Consider the following 20,663-nt stretch of genomic DNA (forward strand, 5'->3'; position numbering starts at 1 on the left):
GACTGCAGCTGCTGGGGGAAAAGCTATTTTTAAATGGTTTAAAAGGTGAGGGGAGGGTAAGTATCCCACTTTGCCTGGGTCCTGGACAGAGCTCAGCTCAGCAGACTCAGACCTACGGGGTCGCTGCCATCCTGAATCCCCCACCCCCCCATCCAGAGATGTCACATTTTAAAAAAAAGTGATAAAAAGTTAAATTATCAAAGGACTGTGATTTGAAAGAAATCCTGGGATTTACATATTAAATCAGTCAAAACCTGCATTCTCATTCTATATGATTAAAGGCTTAACAGCAATCCAGGTTTGTTCAATACATCACATCAGTTGTATGACACTTTGACCTTTAACTATAAGTTCTGTATCCTACAACCCTGCCACATCTGACAAAGGAGCAGAGCTCCAATAGCTTATACTTTCAAATAAACCTGATGGATTATAACCTGGTGTAGTATGATTTTTAACTTTATCTAAATACTGTGGCTACAATATCAGGTTGGAGGTTAGGAATAATTCACCTCCTGACTCACCAAAGCCTGTCCATCATCTACAAGGCACAAGTCAGGAGTGCAATGGAATACTTGCCCACTTGCTTCAATGAGTGCAGCTCTGACAACACACAGAAAAACTTGACACCAACCAGGACAATGCAACCCATTTAAGTGACACCATATCAACAAATATTCATCTGTAATATCTTAGCGGCAGTAGTGTGCACCATTTAAGAGAGACCTACTGCTGACATTTACCAAGGATCCTTAGACAGCACCTTCCAAACAAGCAATCATTACCATCTAGAAGAGCAAAAGCAGCAGATGCATGAGAATATCACCTGGAAGTTTTCCTTTAAGCCACTCACCACTCTGACTTCGAAATATATTGCCATTCCTTTGCTACCACAGGGTGAAACTCCTGGCACTCCATACTAAACAGCAATGCAGTTGCACCTACACAAAATGTACAGTCGTAGTTCAAGGCAATGGCTCACTGCTACCTTTTCTAGGAAGACCAGGAATAGGTAATAACCTGCTGGCCCAGCCAGCAAATCTCAAGTCCTCCAAATGAATTTAAAATGTAACAGATTTTTAGTTCCCTCAAGCTATTCTGGTGAATTCTGATGAACGATCAGAGATCTGTAATGTTGACCTGGATTTTTCAATAAGTCAGGGTAACCTGGTAGCTCTTTAAAATGCCAGGCAACCCCAATTTCAGGATTTCTAATTTTTGGGAATGCCTTTTCAGAATTGAACTCTGGTTTGGTCATGAAACTGACCAGGCGTGTCTTGGTCCATCACAAGTTTTAGAGTTGTGCCACTTTTTTCTTAAAAATAGTATGGCCCCCATCGTACCTCAGAATGATTGTGGGCCATAGTCTACAAGAAAGTTTTGAAAGTTATGCCTCTGCCATATCTAATATACCCCCATCACTGCCATTGCGCCTCATGCCAGGCTGTGCCCTAGCCTCTGTTGGCTCATCCCCATATCAAGCTGTAGCACATCTACACCCACTCACCACTATATACTTACAGAAAATGTCTCCTATAGTGATAAAAAGATATATATAAAAGCTTATTAAAAATGTTAAATCCACTCATCGTTTTCTACTTACTACACACCAGTAAAATTGCTGCTCATCTGGACTATTAGTTGCAGAAAATAAGTCTAACAAAATTCCTGGGTCAAACATAACTCAAAGTTACATACTCATTGTGTTCAGCTCTCCAAGTTCAATTTGTCTGCGGGTTTTCACCACATCAAATGGTAAAGTCAATACAGCTGCAATCTGAAAGAGATGATCATATTGGCAACATACTACTGCATTCACGCCTATTTTCATATAACTGAACAAGCAAAGTTTTAAATTATTTTGAGAAAATAGATATCAGGTTGTGACTGGTTGTCTTCTTCATAGATAAAAGGAAAGCTGTTGGAAATAAATTTGCTGCAAGGTACATACTCCCATCCCTCTACATATCCCACACTTTAGCCACTATGAAATACTTTGAACAGGCAGAATAATGGCTTCACTGTGGCCTTTCTACCCTACAATAAGGTGGCTTTGTGCACCAAACAAAAGGGCATAGAAATCCAACCAGTCTCTCACTATAATTGTGAAGTATTATTGTCTAACAAGGTGGCAGGGCCACACAGTGTGGTACGAACACAAAATTTGGATGGGTCATTTGTGCCTGGAGAATGCTCAGTTCCTAGGGTATCATTACATCAAAATGTCCCTCCTACCTATCTCATCGGAGAATGTAATGTAACACATTAGCACCTTCTATAAGATAGTGTAATGTAACATGTACTATTAAGAAACTACAGGCTGGTTAGCCTGACCATGGTAAGATTTGAGAGTCCATTATCAAGGATGAGATTGCAGTGTACTTAAAAGTGCATGGTAAAAAGAGCTGAGTCAGCAGAGCTTCATCAAGCTTCATTGATGACAATGAAATTCTTTGAGCCAGTAACAAGCAAGTTAGACAAAGGAGAGCTAGCGCATGTGATCGTTTTGGATTTCCAAAAGGCTTTTGACAAGGTGCTGCACAGGAGACTGCTCAATAAGATAAGAGCCCCTGATGTTAGGGTCAAGAGACTGGTATGGATAGAAGATTGGCTGACTGTCAGAAGGCAGAAAGTGGAATAAAGGGATCATTTTCAGGATGGCAGGCAGTGACAAGTGAAGTTCTGTAGGAGTCCAAGTTGGAACCATAACCATATACATTAACCATCTGGACAAAAGAACGGAGGACACTGTTGCTATGTTTGCAGATGACACAAAGATAGCTGATGGGACAGGTAGTGTTGAGGAAGTGGGTGACTGCAGAAGGACTTGGACAGGTTAGGACAGCGGGCAAAGAAGTGACAGATGTGACACAACATGGGTATTGTGAGATTATGCATTTAGTAGGAAGAATAGAGCTATAGACTATTTTCTAAAAAGGGAAAGGCTTCAAAATGTAAAGCACAAAGGGACCTAAGTTCAAAGTTTGGGAGAAAATTTGTAGCTCGGGTGCTCGTTGTTGTGGTTCTGTTCGCCGAGCTGGGAATTTGTGTTGCAAACGTTTCATCCCCTGTCTGGGTGACATCCTCAATGCTTGGGAGCCTCCTGTGAAGCACTTCTGTGATGTTTCCTCCGGCATTTATAGTGATTTGAATCTGCCGCTTCCGGTTGTCAGTTCCAGCTGTCCGCTGCAATGGCCGGTATATTGGGTCCAGATCGATGTGTTCTGGAACTGACAACTGGAAGCGGCAGAGACAAACCACTATAAATGCTGGAGGAAACATCACAGAAGCGCTTCACAGGAGGGTCCCAAGCACTGAGGATGTCACCTAGACAGGGACGAAACGTTTGCAACACAAATTCCCAGCTTGGCGAACGGGACACAAGTCCTAGTTCAGGGCTCTCTTAAGGTTAGTATTTAGGTTTAGCTGGCAGTTAGAAAGGCAAATGCAATGTTGGCATTCATTTCAGGGCGGTTAGAATACAACAGCAGAAATGGACTGCTAAGGCTCTGGGTAGACCACATTTGGAATATTCTGAGCAGTATTAGCTCATTGTTTAAGGAAGGATGTAGAGGGGGTCCACAGGAAGTTTGCAACAATGATCCTGAGAATAGAGGGGACTCTGGGTCTGTGCTTGATGGAATTTAGAAGGATGAGGGTGGGGGGCGGGGGGGGAAATCTAATTGAAACTTATAGAGTACTAAGATGCCTGGATAGAGTGGACATGAAGAAGATGTTTCCACTAGTCAGAGAGACCAGGACCAGAGGGCACAGCCTCAGAGTGAACGGACAACCCAGGAATTTCTTAAGCCACAATTTATGGAACCCACTGCCACAGAAGGCTGCAGAGGCCAAGTCATTAAGTGTATTTAAGATGGAGATAGACAGGTTCTTGGTTAAGGGGATCAAGGGTTATGGGAGAAGGAAGGAGAATGGGTTTCAAAAACATAGCCATGATCAAATAGTAGACCAGACTCAATGGACTGAAATGCCTCATTCTCCTCTTACGGTCTTATACATTTCCTCAAGATTGGCAGTAGTAGTACATCCAAGCATAACATAGTCATGAAAATAAAGAAACAACCAGAATATCCTAAAGCTGGTAACCAGAAGCTTAACTGGAAGTTATTCTAGGGCAGGTGACAGTTAGATCTTTAGCCTTAAAACTAGTCCCGGGTCCAAATTACAAAATGTGTCTTTCCCCATATGGTGAATTCCATTTCAGGCATGCTATACTTCAGACATACTCCAAGGAAATTTTATCACATTATGTTTAGCACTGTAGATGTAACAGAATGCAGATTGCATCCAAACTACGCAGACAGTTTAAATTTTAAAATTAATTGCAATCTTTACTCTTTCAACTCATTATTCCAATTACAAATATTCTGATAACTTGCTGATATACTGCAAAAATGATATCACACTTGGATTTGCAGCAGCTTCGTAATGCACAGAGAGATGCAATGTCAGAACTGTTTATATGTGAGCAACTATATTTAACCTCCACAGCATTGTTTTGAAGATGCAGAGGTTAAAACACAAGCTACATACCCCAACTTAGACCACACACTACAGAGTAATCTGACCTTTAAAAGATAAAATTTAGTCAGCAGTTTTAACACTACCTTCTGATATACGATGTTCAGTATCAATTTAAAAAATGAAAAAAACAAGTTAACTATCCCTAACAAAACTAGAGTTTAAGTGGCAGCCAAGTACATAGATTTTCAGAAGATTTACTTCAAGGGTATTTGATTAGAAGTGTTTTCATTGGTGATGTTCAGAGCTGACCTTGAACAAAATTGAATACAATTTAGTAATCTCTGCAATATGACTTCTACTTGTAATGTGTGATGTAAGATATATTAAAATATATATAAATAATGTAATTTTAGAGGTTGGATTTTGAGTAAGTGACATGAGAGATTTGGTCTGTGTGTTTGAGGGGGTTTAATAATTAACTTGTTAGTTTTTCTAAAGCCTTTTTTTAAAAATAAAAACAGTATGAGAGAACCTTCGTGAAAGAGCAACATTATGTTGTTTATGTTGGGAGAGTTTTACAAGCAGACAGTAAAATATTGAAGAGCACGAACTTGCTTTCATTCAGAAGAATCTGGAGTTTTGTGCTTGAGAGAACCACCCACAGCTTGTAAAGATTTTGGATTCAGTTCACAGAATATCTACTTGAAGTTGCTTATATGCAAGTTTCTTCTAGACAAAGGAGATGGTTTTGAAAAGTTAGGCAAATGGTTATCACAGCATAAAGATTTTAGTTTTAAAACTCCAGACAAGAAGCATTTGTTTGAACCCCAAAGGGGTCATTCAAAGCTGAGAAAGTCTAAGCTCAATTATATGCCTATTGGAGGACGAGAAGACTATCAAACTTTCAAGATTGAAAGTTGAAAGAATCAATTCGGTAAAACCAATAATTGTGTTAGAGAAAGGATTTAACTACAGTGTTTGAATACAGTAAAAGGTACAGTATTGAGATAAATAGCATATTGCACTTTTATTGATTTGAAATCTTTCAAATGGACTCATATGTAAATCGCCTGGTTTATTCATTTTTATCTGGTTTATGGATAATAAATTCGTTTTATTATTAAAACATGATCTGTAGTATTGCTTGCCTGTGTTTCAATTAAAGACTATGTTCTTAAATACAAGAAAAACGATCCAGCAACTTAGACTTCAGTCTAGAATTGGAGTTCTCCAATTATAACGTCAGCTGGGATCACGAATCTGATTCTGGTGCTATCTATAGAAAATCTGTATCATCCTGTAATGACGTCACCAAGTAAACTATCATGAAGCATTTTCAGACAGCAAACCAGAAAGTAAAATGCCCTGATTGTCCTTCATTTCCTATCATTTTACAATGCAATAAAAAGATGAGTCACACAAATGTGACGAAGGAAGCTATCATATCAAAGTTAATTATTATGATGTTATGGAAAATCTTTATCCTGATTGGGAATTTGGTATTCCACAATATATCAACTAATTTTACAGGCTAGAAGGGTTACTCAGCAATAATTATGAATTGGAAGACATTAAAAACCAATTTAGATCTCATCAAGTTTTTTTATTTCGTGCATTGAGTGGGTTTAGCAGCAAATTTGAAGCAAACATTTTACGGACAGCAACGTTTTTATTTATACACTAGCTTCACAACTGAAATGAGGCCTAAATGGTGATAATTTTGCTGCCATTAAAATGGAAGAATCTAGGCCACTGGTCTTAAATGTTGTGCTTATGAATGATGAGACCTTATCTATAAGATACAGTGCAATTTTATACATCCTGGTTCGGAAGCTCAAATTTCAAATCAGCAATTTCAGCAGAAATACTAGATGAAGGGTGTAAAAAGATGCTTTTGCAATTTATAAAGAGCATTTACATTTTTTTTGTATTTTTGCTGTGGACTAAAATGGAAAATGAAGTTTTGAAAGCGAATTATTGTGCAATGGATTGTTGCACTTTTTAAACTTACCAACACTTATTGTAAGTTGTCTTTATACTACTGCTAGAAAAGGTTAACAACAGACGAACTTGCACTAGGGGTATACAAAGAAAGATTTGGCCGACCATGAATAGCTGATTGGTCTGTGGAGTGGTAACCAGTTGTTGATGACAAAAGCTTTCTGCCTGCCAACAACTAACCCAAGTAACCACAAGTAAATACACGTGGCTGTGAATGATATGGCGAGGAACCTTTGAAAGAAGGTGATGTCTCTTTCTCTCTCTCTCTGCACTAAACAAAAATCTAAATCCTGAAGAAAGCCCAGTTGTTTTTCTTTATCAGTTGCTGTAAACTGGGGCTTTTAACCTTTTACTGAGAGACTTTGTAATTTTGTGAACCAGTGATTCTGTGCCTCCTACAATAAGGCAAAAATATGTAGAGAAGACAGACTCATGAATAGCAGTGTTCTGACAAGGTGCAAGATTATATCAGTAAACGCTGTGGAAAGTGGTCCAATGAACTTCCTTCCAGTTTTTCCTCTCCACCCACAACACCAAGGTCTTTCTGTCTGAATGTTTCTGAATGAGTGTGCAGGGGCAAGTTTTATAAGGCAGTAAGCAATTTTAATGAGTAAAGATGTATGTTAATTGTTAACATTGTTTACCTGTAGCTAGGATCTTGATTTGTAATAAATAATAATTCTTGTTAAGTAGAGAAACTTGGTCCATGCTTTCTTTTAGAATTTCTAACAGACAGGCAAATTGGGGAACTGTATGAACATTGATAAATCTTCTAACTTTTGCAATGATGCAATTATTTCCGGTGTAATATCCCGGTGAGGTGTGACATTAGGGATTACAGTGGTTATGGTACACAAGCAAGCCAATGCTTACATATTCCTGGTGCCTATCATTAAACACATTAATTCATTCTCAGAAGTCACAGAAAAGCAGAAAAAAGGGTTTTGGGATGAAAGATATACAATTCTGAAACATTTACACAAGAGATTGAAAAATATTGTGCTGAAATACGGTAATGGCACAGTAGATTTCCATAGATAAAATGGAACAATTATAATCAAGTAATGCTACTATGGACAACCACTCAAACAACTTCAGTATTCAGACTGACATTTTCCATAAACATCCTTTCAGGGTATCTCAGGTTTTCAAATTTCAAGAACAACATGCTAAAAAAAAAACCCAAAACTCTGAAGTATTTCAATACAAAATTAAACTGATAATTCTCTGAAGTATTAATGGGCATGGAGAAATGTTTTATAGGATGTTATATTTTGTTATACTTATTATGTTAAATTGTATATAATAAATATTTATGTAAAGAGCAAATTTAATATTCACCACATTGCAAGAAAATTATGACCTTTAAAATGTTGAATTGTAAATAATTACAAAGACTTTGTTAGTACAGATTTATGTAGAAAAACATTTGGTTTCAACTGGTTATCTAAAATGACCAATTGTACCCTTCACTTAATATTTACATAACTGGAATCAGACTTACTGCGCCTGATGTTGCTCCTGAGGAAAAGCTGATCGTTAATGTAGGTTCATTCTTATTGTATTTCTTGCATAACTGGCTCTTCATCAGCTCATAATTAAACCAGTAAATTGCTGTGGGGGGACACAGTTGTATTAAAACTATTGCAAAGCTCACCATTTTCAGGCAACACACCTTCTCATTACAAACCAATCACACCCCCAACAAAGTGCACACAGACTAATGTGGAAATCCATCAATTATTTTTCATTCAGCAACCGTTTTCTTTCCAAGCATCTGCTCAATATAATTTAATTGCCAAGGAGAAATGAAAACATTGTGCAGTTACATTTGTAAATGGCCAACATTTCATTGTTACACTGATCTAGTAACTTATAGTCAGCACCTCAGCAAAACAAGCAATGCTGTCATTTGTCTCAATTAGAAATCAAGTGCACTTTTTCCTGATAAAATAATAAAAGATCAGATTGAAAATGAATTTCATTAATAGGCCTCAAGTGATACTGTAGCTAAATCAAAGTTAGAGCAATTAGAGGTAAGGCACAGAACAGAAATGAGATTCTGCACAGGAAGAAAAATAAGAAGCATGTATATTTCTTTCTAAAGTAACCTCAAGTGCAAGTTAATACCTGATAAATGAAATGTGCCAAAAACACTGCCACCATATTGTGTATAGTACATTGTATGGACTACCTGGACCATATGGTATATAACAAGTCTAATTGAGATCCATCAATACGGGATTAAGGGATGTTGCCATTAATTTTAATTCAAGACAATTTATTGCAAAAGAAGGAAAAAAGAAAAAGAAAGTTAGACTTTCCTGTCCATGACTGACCCATACCCTGATCCTTTGTGGTTACTGCAGTCAATATTGCGGCTAGACCCTCCCAACTGTATGCCAGTGTGACATTACCTCTGATAGGTTTTTCCTGCTGCTGAGACAGGACATACCTGGGAATAGCTTAAAATTAATATCTAGCTATGATTCAGTGTGAATGCCAGTCAGGTTATTACTTAATCAGTCGGTGGGATAGCTCTCCCAATTTCCCACAAGTCCTCAAATGCTAGCGTGGAGAATTTTACAGGATCAAAAGGGATGTGTGCATCACCATTAATTCCAGTTCTTTGGTCAATGTTGACTGCTCAGTCTGGTTTCATATCTTTTATCAGACTTTGTAGTGGTGAGGTGGAACTGAGTAGGTTACTAGACTATTTCAGAGGGCATTTACGGCTCAACCATGTTGCTGTGAATCTAGAATCAGAGATGTACAACATGAAACAGACCTCTTGCCCAACTCATCCACGCCAACCAGATATTCTAACCTAATCTAGTCCATTTGCCAGCATTTGGCCCATATTGCTCTTAAATCCTTCCTATTCATTTGCCACTCAAGATGTTTTTAAAATGTAATTGTACCAATCTCCACCATTTCCTCTCGCAGCTCATTCCATACATGCATTACCCTCTGTGAAAAGGTTGCCCTTTTGTTCCTTTTTAAATCTTTTCCCCTCTCAACTTGTACCCTCTAGTTTTGAACTCCCCCACCCTATCAAAAAGACCTTTGCTATTCACCCTAACCATGCCCCTCACGATTTTATAAATTTCTATTAGGTCACCCATCAGCCTCAGATGCTCCAGGGAAAATAGCTCCAACCTATTCAGCTTCTCCCTATAGCTGAAACCCTCCAAACTTGGCAACACGCTTATAAATCTTTTCTGAACTCTTTCAAGTCTCACAACATCATTATATAGTAGGGAGACCAGAATTGCATGCAGTATTCCGTTAGTGGCCTAACCAATGTCTTGTACAGCTGTAACATGACCTCCCAACTTCTATACTCAATGAGTAAGCCGACCAGGCGAGGATAATAGATATTCCCTCTCTGTAAGATATTCGTGGACTAGATGGAATTTTATGGCAATTGTCAATGGTTTCCATTGTCATCACTAGACCAGCATTTTAAATCCAGATTAATGAATCAAACTCAAATTTCACCATTTGCCATGGTGGGATCAAATTTATGTCCATAGAGCTTTAGCCTCAGCCTCTAGACTATTGGCAAAGTGACCGGAATACAACTTCATTACCTCCCCAGACACCATTGCCCCTCTACTTCATACAAGTCATTTTAAAGCTTGCACACTGTTCACAATAAGTCCATAGCATGCTCCTACATTAGTGAACAACCAAATCGCAAATTAACTTTACGTCTAAAGGTCGAAGAAAATCAAGCTCTTTGTTATCCACATTGACAATAGCAAAAAAGTTACTGTAATTAAACTTAAATGGCTGACTATAATTAATACTAAATACATTCAAAATTAAATAAACTTGTCTGTCGAGTAGTGTTCTAAGGAAATGCATATTTGTATAAATATCACCAGCTAACAAAGACAAAAGGATTGTGTAATAGTACATATCCCCGTGTAACTTAGAACAAAATAATAGAAGTTCTCTGTTCAATCGTGTGACTCATTACCTTTACCCAAGTTTTGGATGCACATAAATGTTTGTGGATCTGAGAGATGGTTCGGATACAGGAATGATTAATCATACTTAATCCAAGTAGTGCATTTAGTTTACATGGAGGGCATCCTATGTCTGTTATATTACAATTTATCAAACATCCCTCCACATATCCAGGTTATCTGTGAGGAAATGCTCATCTAAATCCACTGCTTCTTAAGATTTTGGGAGAGGTACATCATATGTGTGTCTTTTCATCAGTATTCACTCAGGAACAGGACACTGTTGCTGATGTGAATATGGAATCACAAATAATTAGAATGAATGCCCTGGAAATATGCAGGGAGGAGGTTTTGGGAATACTGGAAAGGATGAATATAGATAAGTCTCCTGGGCCTGATGGCATTTACCCCAGGATCCTATGGGAAGCTAGGGAGGAGATAGCAGAGCCATTGGCCTGGATTTTTATGTTGTCATTGTCTACGGGAATAGTACCAGAGGACTGGAGGATAGCGAATGTGGTCCCATTGTTCAAGAAAGGGAGTAGGGATAGCCCTAGTAACTATAGGCCAGTGAGTCTGACTTCAGTGGTGGGCAAAGTCTTAGAGAGAATGGTAAGGGATAAGATTTATGAACATCTGGGTAGGAATAACGTGATCAGGGATAGCCAGCATGGTTTTGTGAAGGGCAGGTCGTGCCTCACAAACCTTATTGAGTTCTTTGAGAAGGTGACTAAGGAAGTGGATGAGGGTAAAGCAGTAGATGTTGTGCATATGGATTTTAGTAAGGCGTTCGATAAGGTTCCCCATGGTAGGCTAATGCTAAAACTTCGGAGGTATGGCATTGTGGATACATTAGAGGTTTGGATTAGGAATTGGCTGGCTGGAAGGAGACAGAGGGTAGTAGTTGATGGATTATGTTCATCTTGGAGCGCAGTTACTAGCGGTGTACCACAAGGATCTGTTTTGGGACCATTGCTTTTTGTTATCTTTATAAATGATCTAGAGGAAGGACTTGAAAGCTGGGTAAGCAAGTTTGCGGATGACACAAAAGTCGGTGGAGTTGTGGATAGTGAGGAAGGAAGTGGTAGGTTACAGCGGGATATAGATAAGTTGCAGAGCTGGGCGGAAATGTGGCAAATGGAATTCAATGTAGCTAAGTGCGAAGTCGTTCACTTTGGTAGGAATAACAAGATGATGGATTACTGGGCTAATGGTAGGCTACTTGGTAGTGTGGATGAGCAGAGGGATCTTGGTGTCTATGTACACAGATCTCTGAAAGTTGCCACCCAGGTAAATAGTGCTGTGAGGAAGGCATATGGTGTACTGGGCTTTATTGGCAGAGGAATTGAGTTCCGGAGTCCTGAGGTCATGTTGCAGTTGTATAAGACTCTGGTGAGGCCTCATCTGGAGTATTGTGTGCAGTTTTGGTCACCATACTATAGGAAGGATGTGGAAGCTTTAGAACGAGTGCAGAGGAGGTTTACCAGGATGTTGCCTGGAATGGTAGGAAAATCTTATGAGGAAAGGCTGAGGCACTTGGGGCTGTTCTCATTGGAGAAGAGAAGGTTTAGGGGAGATCTGATAGAAGTGTATAAGATGATTAGGGGATTAGATAGGGTAGATACTAAGAACCTTATACCGCTAATGGAGTCAGGTGTTACTAGGGGACATAGCTTTAAATTAAGGGGTGGTAGGTATAGGACAGATGTTAGGGGTAGATTCTTCACACAGCGGGTTGTGAGTTCATGGAATGCCCTGCCCGTATCAGTGGTGAACTCTCCTTCTTTATGGTCATTTAAGCGGGCATTGGATAGGCATTTGGAAGTTATTGGGCTAGTATAGGTTAGGTAGCATTCGGTCGGCGCAACATCGAGGGCCGAAGGGCCTGTACTGCGCTGTATCCTTCTATGTTCTATGTTCTATATGTGCCTGTGTGTTGCATGTATAACAGAAAAGGTGGAGTATGATGGAAACAACCAGGCCCAGAATGATTGTGAGGATGTATGAACACTTCCAACTTCTACTTGGTTACTTTATTGGTGATATAAAAATTAACAAATATTCTTAAGAGTAAATTGATGGGATAGATTGCAAAAAATGGAAGTGGAAGCATCAAGCTTGGTAAACGACTTTTCTCACCCCAACTCTTTCTTACATTGTACAAAGTCATGCTACCAAATAGCAGTAAAACAATTCCTCAGGGCAAAGAAAATCACTTTCCCTCAATATCCAGAATTCATACCCATTATCCTTAATTAAGGAGGTTTATGGATGGTTGATTATGTTTGTTCCAACTGTAATTTGCCTTTGTTTACCATTTATATTTCTTGCAACAGAAAGGAATATCCATTTCTACAGCAATAATTTAAGCAAATTAATTTGAAAGATTAAAGTTGTTTTGGTACTCAAAACAAAGGTTTTTATTACAAATATAGAAGCACAAAAAAATAGGAGGAGTAGGCCATTTGTCCTTTCAGGCCTGTACTGCCATTCAAAATCAAGTCTTATCTTCCAATTCAGTACCCTGTTCTGGCTTTCTTCCAATATCCCTTGACCACTTTAGCCCTTACTGCCATATCTAACTCGTTGAAAATTCAATGTTTTGACCTCAACTATATTCTCTAGCAGAGAATTTCACAGGCATAACCCATAATGTTAGACTGTGACCTCAGGTTATGGACTCCCCTTTCTGCATTTACCCTCTAGTCCCGTTAGGATTTTATAGGTTTTAATTTGATTTTCCTTCATTCTTCTAAACACCAGTAAATATTAACCTCTCCAGTCTCTCTTTTTACATCAGTCCTGCCATTACAATTACTTAAAGGACACAGTCAATTTCCTGCTGTTTTATTTCTTCTATCAAAAGACAAAAAAGATTACTAATAGGATTGAAAAATATTTTTTTAAATGAAAACAATTCATTCCTTCCACATCTGAATGTACTATTTTTCAGATAAGATTCTAATCAATCAAGCAATTACAGGTCTAAGTATTTTAATACTTAAACTCAAATACCATAACAAAGTCAAAGGCAATATCTTTTACTGTATTAGTCCCTTTGTGTTTAAATAGTAGCCAAAAGAAATCAACCAGCATGGATTGTGCTGATGTTTTTGGCTTCAAAAAACCAAACTTTCTTAGTGACTTAGTCAACATTTATTTCTCAACTAATATCACTATAATAGATTTTTGAACACTTACTTAAATTTGTTTGTGGGATCTTCTGTAATTGCTATTGTTATTCTAGCTGAATGCAATTGTCTGTGAGGGATCAAAGCTCTAAATGCAAAGGCTTGGTTTTTCATATATTATGACAAAATGATAGTTATAATCTGCATATTCAAAGCTATGAAAGTTTAGGGAACCTCAAATTTCAGTTGCAGAAATTTTATACTCTGATCATGCCTTCTCCATAACTTCATTAAATGCCTTTTTGGTCAGCCAGAAGGCATTATTTCATCTCCTTCATGGTATTATTGCTAACATGTCATTGCAAGGATTGGGGCTAAGAAATCAATGAGTGCAAGAGGGCATGGTGAGAATCAGACTAATACAACATAGACACATAAGTATAAGAAATAGATTCAAGGAATGCATTTTCTAGTCTTTAAAGGCATTAATAGGTACAGGGAGAGAATTGGACTATGGCACTGAAGTAAAGGATTAGCTATGATTTTACCGAATGGCAGGACGGATCCAAAGGGCCGAATGGCCAAATTCTGTTTCTTGTTTCTATGTTAATCATACAGTACAGAAGAGGCCCTTCAGCACAGCAAGGGTGCACCAACAAAAGCTACAAGAAATCTACACTACTTCCACTTTTCTGCACTTGGCCTACAGTCTTGAATGCTAGGACATTTTAAGTGCTCGTGTAAGTACTTTGCAAAGGTTGTGAGGTTAACCACCTCAACTCCTTTCCAGACAATACATTCCAGATTCCCACTACCCCGGGTGAAAAATGTTTTCCTTAAATCCCCTCTAAACTTCCTGCCTTTCATCTTAAAATTGTGCCCTATTACTGACCCTTCAAATTGGGGGGAACAACTGCTTTCTATCCAGCCTGTCCATGCACTTCAATTTGGTACCCTCTCAACCTTCTCTGCTCTAAATCAAACAAACTGAACTTATCCAGCCTCTCTTAGCTCTTGCAATGGGCATGGTACCTGATAATAATTTGTGCATGCAGCCAGCAAGCCCACGCTATCAAATGAATGTGTACCCACTGGGATAAGAGGAGTCAAATACTAAGGCAGCCAACACCTTTTAAAGGTGAAGTGCTTTCAGACAAAGATTATAGAACAAGCGAAAGAAGAAAACGGCCGAAGGAGGAGACATCAAAGTTCTCGAACGCGTTTCTGAAGGTTTGGAACAGGCAAAAAAGAGGGAATAGACTGTTGTGTAAGTCAACGGCAAGAGCACAAAAAACATAGCTACAACATGAGAAAAGAGATTTAATTCTTTAACTAAACTTGATTTAGATGAGAAAATTGCTGAATTACTTTTAAGGCAAATTTCCAATCAACAACTTTATAACAGATATTACCAGAAGCATTAATCCTTGGAGCACTCAGTAGTCGCAAATGGCTTTCATTAGACTAACCTGAGAATGGCACATCTCTGAGCACTGTGGGTCCCCAGCCCCTCCAGAGAGAAAGCCATCCATCTTGTGCTACTGCGATCTTAACAACACTACCCAGTTCTCTATACGTCAGCTTCCGAGACTGGCTTTTTGTTCTGATTAGCTCCAAGGGACTTATGACAGTTACTGCACCCACTGAAACACAAGTAAGCACAAAGATTAGGAAAATTCAATCATTATATTGTGTAAAATCAGGAGTATTAAAAAGGCAAAGTTGTCATAATCCCAAAGGACCACAGGGCAGCTGTCTTAGAGAGCTTTGAAACCACTGATTATAAGACACTTACTATTATTTTACTGTGTCTACCCTAGTTTTTGTGTTAATTGGAGTTAAGCAGTACTACTACTTTGCATACTAATGGTCAGGTATTAGGTAGCATTCCTATAAAAGTATCCAGAATTGATTTAAGTATACATGTACGTTGGTTTTAACACTGGGGGATACAGTTGAATTAAAGAAATGAATGTGCAAATAATGGGATAGAATGTAACCTTAAAATATTACATCTAATAGGAATGTAGCACGTGTCAGAAACAGCACTATTAAAAAATGTAATTTCCTACTGAACTAGATATTAGATCAAAAATATTAAAAGCATCTGATTTTACAGCAAAATCAAACTGAAACTTTAAATGTTTCAATATAGAGTCATAAAGATAGTCAGCACGGAAACAGATCCTTCGGTCCAACCCATTCATGCTGATCAGATATTCCAACCCGATCTAGTCTCACCTGCCAGCACCCGGCCCATATCCCTCCAAAACCTTCCTATTCATATACCCATCCAAATGCCTTTTAAATGTTGCAATTGTACTAATCTCCACCACTGGAGTAGCCTCATGATTTTATAAGCCTCTATAAGGTCACCCCATCAGCCTCCGACACTCCAGAGAAACAGCCATAGATTTATATCACAATACTTTATGTCAAGCTGAAATATATACTTTGTAGATGCAACAGATGCTTTTGATGCATCAGTTAGGACAAATAACCTTCAGTCTGTCATGGTTAAATGATTCAAAAACCCCTCTTTTTTTGAGATGGTCCCCAATTGAAAGAGATCAAGTCCAGGTGGGGTGGTTAAACAAATTCCCTGATTGTTTCACGAGACTTCTGATAAAGTACCCCCAATTTCGGTTGCTAAAGAAATGGAAGCAGATTGGGAAAAAAAAATCAAACACAAGGTGAGATGGTCAAGTTTCATTCAGTAGCAGAGAGAGAATGTAAAGAGCTATGACAGCAGTGCAGGTAGAGCTAGAGCTGCCCATACGATATACTGGGATATAACTGAATGATTAGACAAATGCAATTCTGGGGAAACCTAGACATCGAGATGATTGTGAACTGACATAAGGCGGTTCTGCAAAGTGACTACTTTGGCGATAACCATATTCTACAAACTTGTATAGTGATGATGGTGTCATAGGTGACTCAATTACTTGGATACCAGACAAAAGTTTAAACAGATCAAAATCTATTGGGTAATTAGGCAGAAAAGTACAGTGGAACTATCCAAAGTAGCCAATTCTAACTCACTTTCATGGTGACTCCTCAGGAGCATCAGAAGTTGTAGTTTCTGAAATAATTCCCATGTAGCTCCTCGTTGCAGAATTTCCCTGATGTGCATTTTCTTTGTCTGTGTGGTCTCTGATGACTTACCAAATAGGAGATTTGTCTAATCATCTGAGATCCAGCACTATAATTAAAATTTAATCTATGAACTTTACAATGACCAAACTTTGCCAATGCCTGCCACCCTGTGAGTTTTCTTGGTCTGATGTCCAATTAACTAAATCCTCATATCTCTAGTTCTAACATTAATCATTTGTAGAACTGCTGTGCAAACAATGTTCTAGACATTGCCCATGAGAATATGAAAGCATACAAGGATAAGCCAAGAATATAATATTTCCAAGAAATCATCCTTTTGTAAATTAGTTAATTGAGCAGCTAGGTGACATACACAAAATGCATAATTTTGTTAAAATCAACAGAACACATTAAACAAGTTAATTGTTAATTATTTAACAAGTATCCTTATCAAGCTATGTTACATTCTAAGGTCATAAGATGAAGAAGAAATAGGCTATTCAATCCAGCAAGTCTGTTCTGCCACTTTTCTGCCCTATCTCATAACTCCTAATTCCAAAACTGATTAAAAATCTGTCTGTCTCATTATACTTAAAGAATCAGCCTTCACAACCTTGTGCAGTTAAAAATTCCAAAATGCGACTATACTCAAAAAATGTTAATCTGTCTTAAATGGGCAATGCTTTACTGTGAGATTATGCTTTTTGGTCCAAGATTCTCCCACAAGGGGAAACAACCTCTTCCCAACTACCTAGTAAAACTCCCTACAGATCTTGTATTTTTCAATAAAGATCTCTTCCCATTCTTTGGAACTTCAAGGAGTACAAGCCCAACCACTCAACCTCTCCTCATAAGAAAATCCTCCAGAGCCTGACTCAACCTTCTCTGGACTGACTCTCAGACAAGGGAAGCAAAGCTACTCACAGTATTCCAGCTGTTGTCTGACTAGTGCCTTGTACAGGTCTCACTTCCATCTGCCCTCACTATTGCCGGTTGAACTCCATAGAATCATCAAATCCTACAGCATGGAAACAGGCCACTTGGCCCAACAACACCACACCGATCCAACGAACAGTAACCCATCCAGACCAATTCCCCTACCATATTACTCTAAATCTACCCCTGACAAATGTACCTGAACACATCCCTGAACACTATGGGCAATATAGCATGGCCAATTCACCTAACCTACATATCATTGGACTGTGGGAGGAAACCAGAGCACCCAGAGGTGCACAGTCTCCTAAGACTGGAATCGAACCCGGGTCCCTGGCGCTGTGAGGCAGCAGTGTTAACCACTAAACCACCATGCTGTCCTTGTGTGCTAGCTTTTTGTTATTCATGCACAAGGAATCCATGTGTGCTGCAGCTTTCAGATAGCTCTTTTACCCATTCTGCCAAAGTGCATAATCTCACATTTTCTCACATTATATTCCATTTGCTAAACGTTTACCACACTAACTTAAAAACAGCCTGTATCTCTCTGTCCACTCATTGTGTCATCCTCTCTACTGGTCTTTGCACCTACTTGTGTTAACTGTAAACATTCACTTTCCTCATCCAAGTCATTAAAGATATTACAAATAATTGTTGCCCCAACACTTATTCCTGTGACATCCACTAGTCACAGATTGCTAAACTGACAATACCCTCTTTATCCCAACTTGGTCATCTGTTCTGAAGAAGGGTCACTGGACCAGAAATATAAACTCTGCCTTCCCACCACATATGCTGCCAGACCTGTTGAACTTTTCCAATAATTTCTGTTTTTGTTTCAGATTTCCAGCACCTGCAGTTCTTTTGACTTTGTCATTTATTAGTTAGCCAATTCTCTATCCACGTTAATATACTAACTCTAACATCATGTTATATTTACTTATAGTCATAGAGATGTACAGCACGGAAACAGACCCTTTGATCCTGTCCCCTTTGTCTATTTTGTTTGTTACTTCCTCAAAGAGCTGTAATAAATTTATTAGGAAGAATTTCTTAATGAAACTATGCTGACTCTGCTCAAAATAAATTTTGCATTTCTACATGATCCGCTACTTCATCCTTTATAACGGATTACAACACTGGAGCGTAGGAGGTTGAAAGATGACCTCACAGAAGTTTATAAAATAATGAGGTATAGATAGGGTTAACAGTAGTTGTCTTTTCACTAGGATGGGGTATTTCAAGACAAGGGCCACATTTTTAAGGTGAGAGGTGGGAGACTTTAAAAAAAAAGAGGCAAATGCTGTTTTTACACACAGAGGGTAGTTCACATGTGGAATGAACTTCTTGAGCAAGTGGTGGATGTGGGTACAATTACAACATTTATTTGGATAAGTACATGAATAAGAAAGGTTTGGAGTGACATGGGCCAGAAGCAGGCAGGTGGGACTAGTTCAGTTTGGGATTACGTTTCGCATGGATTGGTTAGACCAAAGGGTCTGTTTCCATGTTGTAGGACTCTGACTCTGTGAAGCTAACTGGCTCAGTTACTTATTTGTTTTTGTCTCTCTCCCTTTTTCAGTCAGCATATTATATATACAGTTTCCAGTTCTCTCAGACCTTTCCTGAATATAATGCTTCATGGAACATTATTGCTCTTCCTACAAGTTCATCCACCATCTCTGTGGCTATATCTTTTATAATCCTAAGATGCAGTTGACATGATCCAAGGGACTTATCAACTTTTAGGCCTATTAGTTTCCCTAGTACTTTATTTCCAATAATAGTTATTGTGTTTATTGCCTCTCTATTGCGCCCCCCCTCACCCCCCATTCCCGACCTATCCTGTCCCCCCGAATATTTAGTATTTTTGGAATACTTTAAGTGTCCTCTACTAGGAAGACTTGTACAAATATTTATTCAACTCCTCTGCCATTATTAGTTTCCCAGCCTTGTTCTCCAAGGGGTTTAATTCATGGAGGGCCTAAATAAAGGAGCTGTTACTGTTTTTATATTATTGTCAGTTTTCCCTCATTTCTTTTGGATCATTACTTGTTGGCTTTAAAATTTTATTAATCTACTGGTTTAACCACTAATCTTTGTCACATTATATGTGTTTTTATTTTGCAGGTTGATACTTCCCTGAACATTCCAGTTTATCCCCTTAGACCCCTTCTGCCTTAATGGCACATACTTTTGCTGTGAATCGTGAAGTGTTTTCTTACACATTTGGCATTGTTTCTCAAATCATCTTTTTTACTGTTAGAGGCCTATAGTCCATTCAGATTGGTGACTTCTTCCCCTTGTTGTTTCTCACCTCCATTGATTCTACATTCTATTTCTTGTGATCATACGTATCCATCTCTTACTAACAAAGCTACATCACTACCCTTCCCTTCCTATCTGTCCTTTCAAAAAGTCATATATCTTCAATCTTCTTGCAACCTGCTCTGTAACAGATATAAGGTAAGCTCATTAACCTCTCTTTATGCAATTAATTCAGTTATTTTGTTCTGAAAACTATGTGCATTTAAATAGAAACATTTAATTTTGCCTATTCCCCCTTGACTCTATGTGCTGCTATTTTCTTTTGCTTCATTACCCTACCAGTTTCTTTCCAACTCTGGGTTTCATTCTCAAAATAGCTGCTCTGCATTGCCACCATATCGTTTTGCTTTGTAAATCTATGTATCCCCCTCCCAAGCACTAACCTCATGAATTAATTTAAAGCTGTCTATAGTACAATTTATATTTGCAGCCTATAACAGTCTGACAAAATACCTAATTACTACAGGCTAAATTGTAACTATCAGTGGACTGACAGATGAAACACGTTACGTGAAGTGTGTGAGCTGCAGACATTGTGCCGCATTAGGGAGGGGAAAGTCACCCGGACACTGCTCTAGGTGATGCTTATACTCTTTAGCTTAGATAGTTCAAATTTGATCCGTGGCCATAGGTGAAGCTGGTATGCATATCTAGGGTGAGTGGCGGAGCCTCAGTCCCTTTAACTGTCAAACAGTTACAAGGTTTTTTA

The 20,663-nt window shown here is 38.5% G+C and overlaps 1 protein-coding gene across 3 annotated transcripts in view; it reads right to left on the reverse strand.

The window, feature by feature from the left end:
• LOC132815776 (probable mitochondrial glutathione transporter SLC25A40) overlaps window positions 1-20,663 on the reverse strand; it is a 64,148-nt gene that overhangs the window by 7,852 nt on the left and 35,633 nt on the right. For 2 of the 3 annotated variants that reach the window (XM_060824966.1, XM_060824965.1), the window contains exons 7-9: window positions 15,061-15,234; window positions 7,991-8,100; window positions 1,699-1,777 (exon numbers count right to left, since the gene is read on the reverse strand). In XM_060824966.1, coding sequence (XP_060680949.1) covers window positions 1,699-1,777; window positions 7,991-8,100; window positions 15,061-15,234 — 363 coding nt within the window. The remainder of the gene's footprint in view (window positions 1-1,698; window positions 1,778-7,990; window positions 8,101-15,060; window positions 15,235-20,663) is intronic. The other variant, XM_060824967.1, reaches the window with a different exon arrangement.

This window comes from Hemiscyllium ocellatum, chromosome 5 (assembly GCF_020745735.1).
Source record: "Hemiscyllium ocellatum isolate sHemOce1 chromosome 5, sHemOce1.pat.X.cur, whole genome shotgun sequence".
Classification (NCBI taxonomy): domain Eukaryota; kingdom Metazoa; phylum Chordata; class Chondrichthyes; order Orectolobiformes; family Hemiscylliidae; genus Hemiscyllium; species Hemiscyllium ocellatum.